At 45.4% G+C, this 15,801-nt stretch overlaps 1 protein-coding gene across 3 annotated transcripts in view; it reads right to left on the bottom strand.

The window, feature by feature from the left end:
• The window catches only part of LOC119185195 (aminopeptidase NAALADL1), a 74,057-nt gene extending 61,155 nt beyond the window's left edge, over nt 1-12,902 (bottom strand). The window contains exons 1-4 of one of the 3 annotated variants that reach the window (XM_075883773.1): nt 12,857-12,902; nt 11,472-11,617; nt 8,785-8,869; nt 4,958-5,284 (exon numbers count right to left, since the gene is read on the bottom strand). In XM_075883773.1, coding sequence (XP_075739888.1) covers nt 4,958-5,284; nt 8,785-8,816 — 359 coding nt within the window. In that variant the 5' untranslated portion in view covers nt 8,817-8,869; nt 11,472-11,617; nt 12,857-12,902. Of the gene's footprint in view, nt 1-4,957; nt 5,285-8,784; nt 8,870-10,074; nt 11,169-11,471; nt 11,618-12,856 lie in introns of those variants that run through there. The other 2 variants (XM_075883774.1, XM_075883775.1) reach the window with 2 other exon arrangements.
• Between the last annotated feature and the right edge of the window lie 2,899 nt (nt 12,903-15,801).

Here is a 15,801-nt window from a genome sequence, read left to right as displayed (position 1 = left end):
CTGACATACTTCCCCTCACACATCTCGACAATACTAATAACACACGGTTTTCTGAAAATAGTAACCTTCTGCTTCCAAAAGTAAACACTAACTACGGCAAAATGACAGTCTTGTTTTCTGCAATTTCTTTCTGGAACTCACTACCATCAATTATTAAATCAAGCCCCTCATTACATTGTTTCCGGCGGCATTTAAAACAGTTCTTACTAACAACATGCGACACCTGAATATATATGTATGTGTATATATGTGTGTGTTTAAACACGGTTATATGCATTTATGTGTACGTGTATAGGTTCTGAAGTGACACTGTATTAGTTAGTGTTATGTATGTGTTATGTTATAGTCATTTAATTCAATTAGTTATCTCCTGTTTAACACTTACATGTAAATATTTTGAACTACCATAAGTTTCAATAATAATTTTCATTCCGTTAATTTTGTTTTATTCGCTTGCTGTTTTTTCCTTAGTTGCCAATCTTTGTTCTATATTTTTATACATGAATTCACAGGAGGTCCCCCTGACAGTTTTTACCTTGGGACCTCCTTCTGTATTATATCAACTTTTTTATTGCACTGTATTGTACTGAATAAAGCTCATCATCTTTAAATGATAAAAAAAACTAGAAGACGCTGTCCGCAAAGAACGTTTGCTGCGCGGTAACGCTATTTTTTTGACCCCCACTGTCACGCTAACAGTAAAATATAGCTGTCTAATGCAACAAAATGAACGAAAGGCAGATGAAGGTTATTGTTGGGGGACATAAAGACAATTTTTCCATTCCATCTTTTCTTTGAGTGTACCGCAAGCCTGAGCGGGATGGCTTCAAGACTGGTGCTATTTTGTAGGTACCAGCTCCATGGACGTGCCTAAAAAACTCAGCGGCCTTATTTCAGAATCCGAATTCTGGGCTGTTTCTGCTCCTGTTTTTTTTTAAATAAAACATAGAATGAATTATCAAAAAGTACTTCTGACTGTGGAATTGCGAGTGCGTTTATAAGTTTGCCAGAATGTACGTTTGCTGCACATTTTTTCTTTATTTTTTGTGCTCAGTTGTGTGTGCTTCACGATGTTTTCTCACATACATGTTCTTTCCAGCTCAGTCTGAGAAAAAAAAAATTCCGTATCGGCGTAGTGAGGCACGTGCGCTTAATTGTGGTTAAAACCAAAAAAAACGTGTCTACCACAAACGAGTGCTCAAGAAAGCACGCGCCTTTGATTTCTAACAGCTGCATGAATACCGGGCGCCAAGCAGACTCGACAGAAGCCGGCGCAACGAAGAAAGAAGCATCAAAAGACGCCGCGAGTACCTCTTTTGTCCCTCAAAAGCGCCGCCGCCACGCCGACCAACCTCCTCGGATCTAGAGTTACACCCAGCGAACTCTATAGAAACATCTCGAAGCAAATGGGCGTGGTGCTGCAGAGTTGCGTCACGTTACGAGAAAGGTTTCTCCCATCCCCGGCTTTGGCGGTGCGGAGTGCCCACGAAACGCCTAGAAATTTCGGGAACCCAGCCGCTAGTGCATAAAAGCAAGCAGTGGAGGGAGTCAGAGGAGAAGATGAAGGGAGTGTTTTCCGCCAGCAGACATAGGCTTGTTCCAGTGACAAAACAGGTAATATTGTTTTTCGCCAGTGGACGAAGACGTACGTGACTTGCAGTAGCAGCGCCTGAGTGCATGGCTGATGTGTTGCCGGCGAAGAAGTTTTGTTTTGAAGTGCGGCCAGTTGACGACGCGAGAGTTTCCTGGAAAAGAAACCTTTAACGCAGGGGCACGACAACCGGCGCTGGATTTTGATTGTTTTTTTTTGGAAGAAAAGCATTCAAGTTTCGCTCCAGGAACTCTGGACTGCATACTCTTGACGGAAATTCTAGTGAATAAGTGTGTTTGGACATTTAACGTATGAGATTGCATGGTAGTTGCATTCTGCATTCGCTCTCTGGATTCCGTGCCGACCGGTTGTGCCCTCGCGATCTCCGACGACAGCGCAGCTCTGGCCGACTGGGTTGGTCCTACGCCAGCTCCTGCCACCGGTCCCCTACGACGACGTAAGCGCAGCTCTGGCCGACTGGATTAGTCCTACGCCATCTCCTGTCACCGACAAGAGCTCTCGCAAGTGGTGTCCCGTCCTCGCACTCCCGTGACCGTGCTTCCCTCTTTCCTATCTATCTAATGTCGTCACTCGCTGTCCTTGCTTATCTCTATCTCTCTACCTTCAATCCTATCTTTTAAATCTCTCCTCACCCCCATCTCTTGTGAGCTACTGTTGAGGTGTCGCATGCTGATGCTGACAGTTACCGGGCTCACTTTTCTCTTTGCGATGTTTAGGACGATTCGAGCATTTCCACTATTGTGCAGCGGTGCAGGAAACAGACAGGGAGACGAGCTTAAACGTTTATATACAAAAGAAAGGCTATAAAATGTCAGTGATGTGGACGCCGTCGGGACGACCGCCACGGCACATGAGGAAAAGAGTCCCGTGGACTGACGACTCTCGAGCAGCGGTGGCGTCGTCTAGGAGATGCCTGGACCAGCGCGACCCCAGACCTTGTTTCCGAGCTCTTGATCACCACCCGGACGTAGCAGTTCCACGTGCGGGTTCTGGCCAGCACAGCACCGTCTGTACAGTGCTGAAATGCTGCTCGCCACAGCTGCGGTGCGGCAGCTCAGTCACCGGCGTTCCTCGCCTTGGCCAGGGCACAACCAGGTACCCTCGGATGCACAGCTCGCGGCCCATGTCCGAGTCTGGCGCGTCGCTCGGTACGGCTCGGCACCGCTCGGCGATCCTCGATTCAGCCAGAACTCCCCTGGCACCTGGATCTTCGGCCACCCTGAACCTGGCCCGGCTCCGTGGTCTTCCGTGCACACGCCCGCGTCTCGCCCGGCAGAACGTCTCGCTCGTCCGAGCTCAGAATTCCACGCCTTGGCCCGAACACTGCGAGTGATGCTGATGCTGATGCCACCTCGTGCCTCGTGCCACCCGTGCCACCGCGCTCTTCTTCTTTGTCCCTCATCGCTCGGTGATCCGCGTCGATGTTTTTGCGATATTTACACGTGACACTCTTCTTTTCCCTCTTATAACCACAACCACCATTTAGTGTGAGGTCTTGTTTGTGCCCGTTTTTCTTTAATTTATCGGAGTATCTCGTGAGTGGTGTCGTACTATATTTGATCTGCCGCTGGTGTGCTATATCACTGTTGACATGTTTTTCCGGAAAGGGTAAAATTGCAGATATATTACGCCGTCTTTGAATCGCATCTTACCTATTTTGCGCTTGGGTGGGCCAGCACCACAAAAGGCAACATTCTTGCACTTCTTCAACTTCAAAAACGCGCGCTTCGACAAACAGCGAATGTACCCAATTTTTATTCCACTGCGCTGCTTTCTCAAAAAGATAAGATATTACGTGTGACAAGTCTCAACAAATAGCGACTTCTGTATTCATTTTTTTCGGCTCCGACAATATCAAATCCTTTTTAAAATATACGTCATGGCTCGAATAGAAAAATAGCGACTCGCGCACTCGTAGCCACGAATGTGGCCAGTACCATACAGGCGCACAAATTACCTTACGCAATCTCTGCGGCACAGCCCGCCTCCGATACTAAATAATTCGGGAAGGGAAAGATTTATTCCAAATATTTTGACGCGCAAACAAATACGAAAATAACTTTTCAAGTGTGAATGAAGGGATAAAGTAAACGGTTTTTCCACTTTCACGTTTCTTTTTGCTTTTTCGCGTGTTTCTCCCTCAGTGCTTCGATAAAAATGAAAATGTACCATTATGCTTCGTAGCTATGTTTGTACGAGTCACTTTCTTTATGTTGTAACGTCCACTTATTTTACGTATAGCAATGCATTAAGACGTTTCACCATTCTAAAAGCGTCTTATTTATATTTTTATAAATATCGTTATTTATTGGTTATTCAATAGGTCCATTTTTTAATTCATTAAAATTGTGATTTTTTTCTGGATATGTACTTAAAACATGTACGAATGCTAATTTTGACGTTACTGCTGCCATGTGACGGCTTTAAGGCACATTGAAGCTGTATGATGCAGCTTTTCGACTGACGGACCCCGAACAATTTTGTTGGAAAATAAAAACCTTTCTGATTCTGATAACTGCAGAGTGTAAAAGTTTGTTGTTTGTTCTGCCTTATCTGAGAATATATTTTTGTTTTGTTACCACCTTTCGGTTCTGCCTGATTGATTGATTTGTGGGATTTAACGTCCCCAAACCACCATATGATTATGAGAGACGCCGTAGTGGAGGGCTCCGGAAATTTCGACCACCTGGGGTTCTTTAACGTGCACCCAAATCTGAGTACACAGGCCTACACCATTTCCGCCTCCATCGGAAATGCTGCCGCCACAGCCGGGATTTGATCCCGTGACCTGCGGTTCAGCAGCCGAGTACCTTAGCCACTAGGCCACAGTGGCGGGGCTCGGCTCTGCCTCGTTCTTTAGACCAACACTAAATTATCCGCGCTATCACGGCGCACTTCGGGGCGCCGATACGCCCTTGGAATTAGCCCGGTGATTGCCTCCCTATCAAAGGGACCAGTGGCACTGTCCCTTCTTCCTTAGGCGTGAGCAGAAGGAGGGGGGGGGGGGGGAGTTTGTGCGAAATTTCGTCGCAGCGGCCCGCCCTCCTTATTAAGACAATGTGTGGAGCAGACTTTGCGCCCCTTCCCCCTTGGGTGATTAGGAGAGAGGCAGACATCCCCCTCGTGCACACGCCTATGCCTTCTTAAACATGTTTGCTATATTTAAGATCGCAGGGCGAAATGTGTGGTGGCTGAATATTCTGAAGTATTTTTCATCATTGAGCGCATATTTAGCTACTGACACTTTAAAGAACTCCACTGGAGCAATATATCGAAACTGGGCCCATTTCTTTTACGAAGCAGTGTTTTTCGTTGAAAAGCACGGTACATCGAAGCTTTCCTTACCGCACGTGTTCCTCTAACGTCTGGTCTACGATGGCCTCAACGAGCAAGTATGTGTCGACCTCTCGATGGACGCTCTCAAGTTGGACGAAAGCATCGCCGCCGCCTGGGCTGCTGGTCCCACATGCGGCGGAAGAGTCTGTCGTACGCGGTGACGTCCCCTGCTCACTGCTTCCATCTGCAGGGCCGCCTGGAAGCTGTGGAGCGCCTTCGCTTTGGCTGTTCGATGGAACCACATAGCGTCCGACCAGCAGAAAAACTGCGGCCGTCGCCAGTAAAGCCAAGGCACTCCCTGCGCAAGCCTTCCTGTTGCTGTGTGCCTGTGCGGGCCTGCGTTCGACAATCGTGTCAGGTTCATGATCGGGCCGCCAGGCATTACACATTCGTTAGAAACAACATGAGAAGTATATCTCATGATAGGTGCACCGTTAGTCAAATAGTGGTTAGTCTGTATATAAGCCGTAAACAGCGACTTCACCGCGGTGCTTCTATATCTGATACCACAGAGAGATTGGTGGCTTATCACAGTGCATCCTCAAAATACAAAGAAGCTTATGCAGTTCCTAAAGATAGTTTCTTTAGTGATACACTTCCCTCTCACCTACAGTCTAACCCTCGCAAGGTTTTGTGCATTGTAAATGGTCAGAAAAATAAGAACATTTACCTTTGTAACGAACTTGGTTTGGCGATTTAATGTAACAGGGGCTGTGAAGCTTTGCTAGATGTATTTAAGAAACGCATTTTCTCTCGACAACTCTAATGAATCACTAATTCAAGCTTATTCAGGATATTCTTGAGTGGTAAAAATAATCATTGTTCAATTGGGCCTTTTTCAGCTCATATTTAAAATGAAAGTGTCAGCACGTGGCATAGACGGAATCGCTCCCCAACTTTTTTAGCAGACGGCCATTTTTTGTTTAGTCATTTTTCCACAACTTTTTTCGCAGTCATTGCAACAAGCCTGATTGCCCAGTGACTGGAGGGCGTGGAAGGTGGCTCCTGTGCCTAAACCAGGTGTTTAACCCTTCCAATTACAGTTCCAATATTTGACTATAGCATACCATGTAAGCCGAACTTATGATCTATTCTAACTTGATTGTATTGTCTAACTTAATTGTATTTATCTAATAAAATAACTCTTTTCACAAGAGTCAGCATGGGCCCCGCCACGGTGGTCTAGTGGCTAAGATACTCGGCTGCTGACCCACAGGTCGCGGGTTCGAATCCCGGCTGCGGCGGCTGCATTTCCGATGGAGGCGGGAATGTTGTAGGCCCGTGTGCTCAGACTTGGGTGCACGTTAAAGAACCCCAGGTGGTCGAAATTTCCGGAGCACTCCACTACGGCGTCTCTCATAATCATATGGTGGTTTTGGGACGTTAAACCCCACAAATCAATCAAGAGTCATCATGGTTTTAGCGAACACTACTCATGCGAAAGCCAACTACTACTCTTCACCAACGACTTTTTTTCAGCATCTGACACTGGCTCCATTATTTACTGCATTTTCCGTGATATTTTAAAACCTTTTGACGCCGTTTTTCACTGCTTATTCCTACTAAAACTAAGCACGCTAAATATTTACTAAATTATATAAAGGTGGATTGAATGCTTCTTATCTAACAAAACTCATCATGTAACAGCTGGCGGTCATATTTCACGCCATTGTTCCGTAACATCTGGTGTGCAGCGTGGTTCTGTCTGTGGACCCCTACTCTTTCTAATTTACAATACTGACCTTCCATTCTGCATTACATTGACAATCAGGCTATTTGCCCATTATTTTGTTATCTACCGAATAATAACACGGATGATTCATCACAACTTCAATCTGATCTTGACACTATTGCCTTCGGGTGTTCCCTCCGCTCCACGGAACTGAATAGTAAAATGTGCAAAATAATGAGGATGTCTCGAGGAAGTAGTGACTGCACTAGCCTTGTAATTTATATAACCAATTCTCAGTTGTGATTTGATACTAACAAATATCGAGGTGTTTACATTGATAATAATTTGACATGAATAGCCCTATCAAAATGTGATAAACAATGCAAACCACATTCTTTTTATTAGCGCCTGTTTTATTAAAAACTGCTGCTTTATAAAACGCTCAAAACTCGAGTATGCCTCATCAATCGGGGATCTTCATTTTTGTACACTTGTTAACGCAGTAGAAGTCATTCAGTGCTTGATTGTCGCTAATTACTCTCGCACACCCCTACCTTTTCTAACAGAAGGAAGCAGGCCCGCCAATGCCTTTTCCACAAAATGTTTTTCATCAATCTTGAAATAAAACGCACATTGTTCTCGCCACCTTCTTACGTTTTATCTCGCACAACTTCAAAATTCATGTGACCTTCTGTGATATCAACATGTACTTCTACTCCTACGTGCTTTATCTTAATGAAACCACCTTCCTGCCTTCATCACTAACGACGTTGTTGTCAAGCGGGCGGTGAGCATCATTTTAACGTAAGCGCCGGCGTAACGTCAGACCATAAAATCTAGTCTTCTCCAAATACGTCGGTCCACCTCGTAACACGTAACTCGAAGCGAGAAATGCCTCGCCGATGCTTGGCATGAAATCGGTTCCCACACTGCCTGGAATTCGCCGAATGTTTCCAAAGCTCCAATCGTGTTGAATAGGTGCGCCGGAACCACCGCACATATACAGCGAGAGCCTAAATTGATTTTGCGAACTTCTTCAGCAAGAACGCCTCGCGCAGTAGAAGCTGTAAAACAAAACTATAGGATAACAATTTCGAGGATCTATTACGCACCATCTACCTTATAGTAATAATAATTTTTCTGCGTGGTACCTTAGCACGAAATAGCGCGCTAAGGTAGCCAAATAGCGCTACTTTAGCGCACTATTTTGCTTTCGGCACAATGCGTTATTTCGTGACGTAACAGTCGAGATATTCATGACGCACACTACACGTTTTTTTTTTTTTGCACTTTGCATTGCGTGAAGAGCTCCCTGCTCGTGAATACCAACGCAGTGTCAAACGTGAGGAGTACACAACTAAAGATCAAACGAACCATATCGGCATTTCGTCATCAGGGCTTCCTATTTTTGCGTCCCGCTTCTGTGACATATAAAACTGTGTGCGGCTGGCGGAGGTTGATGTGGTGTACGATCGCTATGGCAAACCAACACTAAGGTTTACCAAAAACCTAGTGCAATAAAAGCATCGCCTCGTTCGCATAATGGATGCGCACGTGTTTCAGATTCAGGTGCTTTTTTTTTCTTCGACTACAACACCAAAGCTGCACAAGCTAGAGGTCTATATAGCAATACTTGACAAAAGGTCCCTGTATCTGTTTTACAAGTATAGTAAACAACAGATACATAGTGAATTGTTCGCAGCATACAAAAATTGTCCTGGAATGGAGAATTTAAAGGGCAAACGAAAGCACAATAAGTTCACAGTTCCAATACCTATTGACCGAACTAGAAATGCTTCTTTCACACAGAAGTGAAAGAAGTGTATAACGATAGCGCACCTGTCAAGTGCATTTCTTTAAATAAAATACTTGTGTTCTAAATAAACAAAAAAATAAATAAAAAGTTAACGAAAAAAGTGCATCTAAACAAGTGCATGGCAGGTTATTATGCACACACAGCAATGCATATTTATGCTCAAAATAGTAACTCGTATATTATTTGGAAAACGTGAAAGGAGTCCGCCATTTATCAATACATTTATTACTTGTTTAGTAAAGAGGACTAATGTATTGAAGTCCAAATCTCTTTCGGACCTAATAACAAGAGAGATGGCTTGACATTTCATAATTTTTTTAAGCAAAACATTTAACAAGTAAGTCTTACTTGTCTGCAGTTGACTTCCCAGCCTCAGTCATGATTCGTTAATCCGACACCAGGCTTCCTCGCGTGTAGTCGCCCTTATGCCAATCTGGGTGGAAACGAACAAGAAAAGGTTTTGACGTTAGAGTAAGTGCAGGACACGCAAAGATTGCTTAGTGACTAAGTGTAAAATTAACCCGATACTCTACTTTGTATACACGTCAAACTCTGGAGTTTGGCAGACACGCAGCGCCACTTGTCTACGCAGTTTTGAGTAGTGCAAAGCCTGACTCCCTTGCACAGTTCACTGCGCAACCAGGTGCAACGATGGCGTGCGAAACAACGATTTAGCCAGATATTAGGTCTGTTTGCGCTTTGAACGCTTAGAAAAGGAGCTACGAATTTCTCTATGCTAGCCAGACACGTCACCGAACCACGCTGAAGTGCTTCCCGGTTCACTCGCCAGAACGATGGCGAAAACAAAAGCAGACGCAACAGCCCTGCGCTCAACAAAAAAAAGACCCAAGTCGACGATACTGTACAACTGTGATTTGCCACGGTCGTAAAGGACTTCAGTTTTGCTCATTTTCACAGCTTTCGCTAAGCAGAACAGCCAGAGTTATGTGTACGGGTCGTCGCGATTGTGTTCGATAAGCGAATTACTCGCGTCCTCCACAGCAAGTCGCATAAGAAAGTGTGATAATGTAGGTCTCCTGCTATTGTTTTGAGTAGCCTTGACGGAGAACCATGGTAACTTCTATTATGAATCTTAGCAGAGCTTCGGACCGCGGTGCGCGCTTTGCTGCAGTAGACAGGTGACGCGCGCGATAAACATCGCACACGTCGTGACCACCAATAATTTGAAGTTGTCGTCACCACACAGCATTAAGCACGTATGGCTTTCAGAGCTCTAAGTTACGGCTTTGAGTAGGAAATGCGAACACGTACGTCATACAGGTGAATCGCAAAATAATAGCGACAACAATCATTTTTGCCGTTGGTCTCCGAGATCGCTGCAGCTATCTTGGAGACCTTGGTTTTTCCTTTCATTGTACACCGAGAAAGTGGACACGCATGTATCGCCATTAGCAGTATATACAAACGGATGACGACCGTCAAGAGAACATTCTAGCACGCGTAATAAAACGGTACAACGCACAGGAAGCGAGAGATCGATCTAGGATGCAAGTGCAAAGGCGAAAACCGCCAGGGCTATTCGTGCCAGATGAAGCTAGCTTCACTGATCGTATAACAGCTGGCTCGAGTAAGCGCTTCAGCGCTTTTACATCATGTGCATACCAAAGTTTAACTTACTTAAGCGTAACAGAAAGCTCGTCGGAGTGCTTGCCTTGGACTCGATGTCATGCGATGCTCGCTTGCACTTCAATTGCCAGTTGCACTACGCCAGAATTAATGAAATACCTTTCGCATTGTACCAGCGGTTCGTCTTGATGAACTTCCTACTTTTCTGGAGCGAAGTTGGGTTGTAGGAAGAAGCTTGCCAGGTCCATGATATCCAGGAAACCGCACGTCAAGACTAACGAAGAGGAGGGCCTCACGTTCGCTTGCGGACGGCTCTCTTTCTACTAGCCATTTATGGCCAGCTTGTCGATGGGGGCGCTGGTGACGGCGTTTTTCGCAGCGCCACCTGGGCCTGTTGCACTGCCCATGACTATGTTTTATTGATGTAGTATGAATAACCGGTATTTATTTTTCCTGACCAAGTGACACTGGTCGAATAAAGGAGGTGTGAACAACAAATGTGCGTTGCGGACCATGATAACTGAACAACGTCGATAATTGCAGTTTTCCCGTAGCGCGGATGCCTCACCCATTTAAGGCAAGGAGAAGGAGTCGGAGCGACTATTACTTGATTGAGATAAACAATCCACAATCATTACCAATGTATTGGTGTGTGTGCACCTAAACCAAACGTGTAGGTGCACACATACGGTCATATGTGCAGGCATAAGTAAGAACATAAATAGCTATACTTTTCTTGCGCTGTCTTTTATGTACTGGTTTGGTCAAGTGAGCACTATTCTGTCATTTCAAGTGATTTTTTGAGAGACCGAATGTATCGTTTTGTTATGGCAGGATTATTTCCGGAATACACACGAATGCAGGGGTCGGCAATATTTTGAAGCAGATAGCCAAGTTGCAAGGAGCCGACGTGGCGGGCAGCCGCTAGGAAAATTTCGAGGAGGGTTGACCTTGCGGCTGTTTTAACTTAGCGGCTAATTCACCTGTTTCCTTTGCGCCAAAACTAGAAAACAAAATGATAGGCGAATCGAATATACGTACAACACTGGAGAAGAAATTACGTCTTTTTATTTAAGCAGGCGTGTCACAAGGTTGCAGTTTTCAAACATGTTTTACAAGTAAAAGCCCCATTTGAGGTCAAAACTGTGGTCTCGATCATCATACAAGATGTGGCGGAGTTGCGTTTCCGAGAATTTGCCGAGGGCCGCACACTGTCCTGCGGACCGTAGCTTGACGCCTGCACCAAGGCATAGTTTTAGGGCGCATTACCTTTTACTTCACGACAACGACGTTCATAAAACAATACTTTTGAACAAACCATTGCACTGTTAAGTGGAATGATCATACATGTTACCGTTCAGTTGTAGTAAGGATGACTAATCTGCTTAGCGCAACTTTTGACTGAACCTAAGAAATGAAAGTAAAATGTTCGAAGAAAATCACTTAACTGCATCGAGAAACGACGTCACAGTCTTCGTCGCCACCAACCGTCTCGCTGTCCTTTTTTGGCAATGCAAGGATCCGCTCAGCTGTTCGTAATCGAGCTCGTTCTTGGCTTAACTTTTTGCTCGCTTAGAGGCCAGAAGATGACGTCCTGCACAACCGCGACGATAATTGACCCCTTGTAAAAAATATGATTGCGAGAAAGATAACCACGGGTTGTTGAGATAAAACTGCGGCTATTTTCACTTTCATGGGGCTCTACGAGCGGCGGTAAGAGACATGACGGCGCTGAAGCACGTATGAAACAGGAAGTGGATAACACGCTCTTAGAAAGCAAATACTTGGCAATACGTGCTATGATGTCACAAGTGCAACAAAGCGACGGACGAGTTCGCTTAGTATGGCAAGCCAACAGAGTGAAGGAAGGTTTCTGAAGGAAAAAGCAAATGCCGTCCGCACGTCTTCAAAGAAAAGGTTCGTGGAAAAAAGGGAATTTTAGGAGGATGAATAGAAAGGTCTGGTCGCGGTTAAGTGAGGCTGTCGTTCTATGCAAGTCGTACATATTTTCTTTGTAAGTTGTTGCTGCAAATCCGGTTAAGATTTATCACCCCCTGAAATGGTTTCATTTCAATAGTCAACAACCCTTATACATTGTCAAAAACTCTCTCTTACTATGAGAAATTCGGCGAGGCACAAAAAAAAAGACGAAAAAAAGCACGGGTCAAACCGGTCTGCCACCGCCTCATATCTGCTAAGCGAGCTTGACAAAATGCCAGAAGTTTGACAGCGTCCACTGCGGTATAGTTATTTTTTTATCCCTCACGGCACGGCCGCCTGGATTGGGCGCGTGCGGTGGTGTTCCTCCGGCCGTCTCAATTGGACGGAGGAGGCGTAATTGTAAAAGAAGGAGTGACCGCTCCGTTCGCCGCATGGCGGCGCGCGTCTACTACCCTTCCTTTTCTTTGCTGTCTATGCGGGATGGTTTGCGGGGCTTCAAGAAGTCGCTTTATAGAAACCGCAGACCACTGGTTGGCTTTGCACCTCATCTTTTTTCGTCCCCCAACCGTCTCAAATAAAAGCAATAGAAGGATTGATGGTGGCTGGCGCTATAATATTTCAATTTATTCATGCCCCAGCGGCTGTCGCGATGATAGTGACCGATGCGAACACATCCGTGAGCTAGTTTTCAAGAAAATTTAGGTGCCCTCTAGTGCAGCACATGAGATATAGAAAGTTCACAGGAGAGCGAAGTCACCCGATTGATTGATTAAATTTTTTTGTTGACCACTTCCAGAAGATAGAAACGATTTGAAGGATAGCTGAGCTGCACCGTGTATGTTAATTGGTGGAGATACTTTGGGGTACTGAGGCCTTCAATGCGCAAGCTTACCTGCTGTGCTCGCAGACAACTTCTTTCGGCAGTGAAGGGAATGCTACGGAAGCGGAGCTTTCTGCAAATGTGCTCCTACGCGAGAGAATCTGTTTTGGCACGCCTCTCGTAACTCTGCGGAAAGAGATGGCTGAGCGCAACCACCTTCAATTTGCATAGACACAGATGACGCTTAGCGTTTGAGGTATACGTAGACAGCGGGTTTTTTTTTTCACGCGTGGAAGCACGCAGTGACATAAAAGCACGCACAAAAACATGCGAAAACAAGACACGCACACAGACAGACGAGCGCGCTCACATATACACACATTCGCACATACTCACAAAAGAGCGCATACAGACACACATTCGCATGCACAAAAGAACAAACACGCGAGCGCGCGCACTCACCCACACACACAAGCGCGCGCACACAGACTGACGAGCGCGCGCGCAAATACACGCACCGAAGAGCACATGCACACACACACGGCGCGCGCAATAGACCCCCCACACAAAATCGCACCCGCACACACATACACTCTCCCGCACGGAAGAACGCACACACAATCGCCTGCCCAATCGCTAGCAAGAAGCACTCACTTCTCAGCGAAGACCCGCACTTTACCGCAAGGAAGGCCAAAGTGCAAACACCATCTTTATTGATTCTACCTCGAATTTTCGCTCACGGCCAACGTAGCTTTTCCACTCACACACAGACGCCGACGGCATAAGTTCTACGCAATAAGCTCTTTAGTGATGCCGCGCTTTAACACGACAAGCTTCACCTAAGCGAAAGAAAGTACTTCAGTCATGGGTGACCGATCCCTGGTGGCAGGTGACTAGCGTCTCCGATCATTTTGACGTTCATATTCGCCCTCATGCGGCATGCGCATAGATAAGAACGTCGCATTCGCGTCACTGTTGTAGCTCGGAAACCTTGAAATGCAACGACTGTAGCATTATCAGCACTGTGGTTTAGTTTTCAAGTAATATGTGATAAAAAAGAATGAAAAGCGGGGCAGATCACGTAATCAGTCAGCGTAATACATGCGTTATGGAGGTGAAATTTGAGAACAAGCTGCGCCACACGAAGTCACCTCACACTGCCTGGCTTTGTCTCGATCATAGCATGCTACAGAGAACAACACTCACTGTGTCAAGCCCGATTAAAACACACATTAGCGTTCCTTTATTCCAGTCACCACGCGAACGACGTCTAATGTGCATTTCTCCAAGCATGTCTATGGCGCGGCGCAGTCGGCGTCGACTGCAGGATGGATGGATGGATGAATGGATTGATATGGCTGTACCCTTTAGATCGGGTGGTAACTAACGTCACCAAGCCCTAATACTTAGTGAACCGAAAATTTAATTTAACTTTTTTTATTTTAAATAGTGAGGTTCATGACTGGTACTCTGCAGTGAAGGGTTTAAATTTCACTCGTGCCTTGATCTGATAACCTCGTTTTTGTCAATTATACCCGCTTCTTTCCTGCTTAAATGTTCGATAGATCTTTAGTGGACTTCTTAATCATGCCCATTCCCCACATATCGGTCTCAGCAGTATTTACCCGTCAATTTCCTGGTACGCTTCCTCCATTTTGTATCGACATTCTTCATGTACAAATCTCCTAAAACCTTCCTAGCCTAACGCTTCTCCCCCATTTCTCTCAATCGCTTCTCAAATTTAATCTCGCTGCTAGCTTCCCTGCCCTCAAGTGAAGTCCATCCCATATCACCTTGTACTCCCTGATTTGGTGTATTCCCGTGAGCTCCTAAGGCAAGTCTACCTATTCCACGTTGCTTAATTTCTAATCTTGCTTGAACTTCTGATCTCATGCACAGGACCGCATTGTGGAACGTCAGACCAGAAGCCATGACCCCTTTCCATATTCCTCTCACGACATCATACCTATTGTAATTCCACAGTGGCCTATTTTTCATCACTGCTGCATTCCTGGTACCTTTAGTCGTCACGTATATTTCCTGTTCCCTTAGGTACTCGGTCCCATTGCTTATCCATACGCCCAGATATTTGTATTTATCTGTTATCTCTAGCGTTACCTCCTGTAATCTAAGGTCACTACCTTCATATCTCTGCAAATCTTCCTTGTTGCCGGCCATTAGCACATTATCATCTGCGTACATCAATGCTGGTATTGCCTGTTCAATGAGTTCTCCTTGTTTGACGAAAGAGAGGTCGAAGCCAAGTCCACTTCACTCTAATTTGCCCTCTAATCCTTGTACGTACATCGTGAATAACAAGGGTGACAGAGGACACCCCTGCCCAAGCCCCCATTTTACCTCTGTGGGCTTGGATACCTGTTTTTCCTACTTTATAACTACTTTGCTACCTTTATAGATGTCCTTTAAAAGATTAGTCACTCCATCTTCACACCTAGTGTGTCCAGTATTCCCCACAAGTCCTCTTGAACCACGCTATTGCACTCTGCCTTGATATCCAAAAATGCTAGCCACAGGGGCCTGCGTTCTTTTTCTGCTATTTCGATGCACTGCTTCAGTGAGAACAGATTTTCTTCCAACCTCCTGTGTTTCCGAAACCCATTCTGCAAATCCTTCAGCACCCCCTCATCCTCTTTCCATGCCTGCAGTTTTTCTTTTATAATCTGCATCGCTAGCCTGTAGACTACTGATGTCAATGTTATAGGACGGTAGTTGTTTATGTCAACTTTGTCCCCCTTTCCTTTATAGATCATGCTCATCCTGCCAAGTTTCCATCCATCGGGGACTTCACCATCGATTATTATTTCGCTCACTGCCTCTCTCAAAGTCTGCTTAGACTTCGGACCCAATGTCTTCATCAGCATAATTGGAATGCCGTCTGGGCCTGTTGATGTAATACTAGGGACCCTCTTCTCAGCCCTTGCAAACTCTCGTTGTCAAAATGGAGCCATTGCGTCATTTGATTCATCTTTGTCTCTTGTGGTGCATAAGGCACTTCT

The sequence above is a fragment of the Rhipicephalus microplus genome, unplaced genomic scaffold (assembly GCF_043290135.1).
Source record: "Rhipicephalus microplus isolate Deutch F79 unplaced genomic scaffold, USDA_Rmic scaffold_21, whole genome shotgun sequence".
In the NCBI taxonomy this organism is placed as follows: Eukaryota; Metazoa; Arthropoda; class Arachnida; order Ixodida; family Ixodidae; genus Rhipicephalus; species Rhipicephalus microplus.
This window is presented reverse-complemented; position numbering and strand designations above follow the sequence as displayed.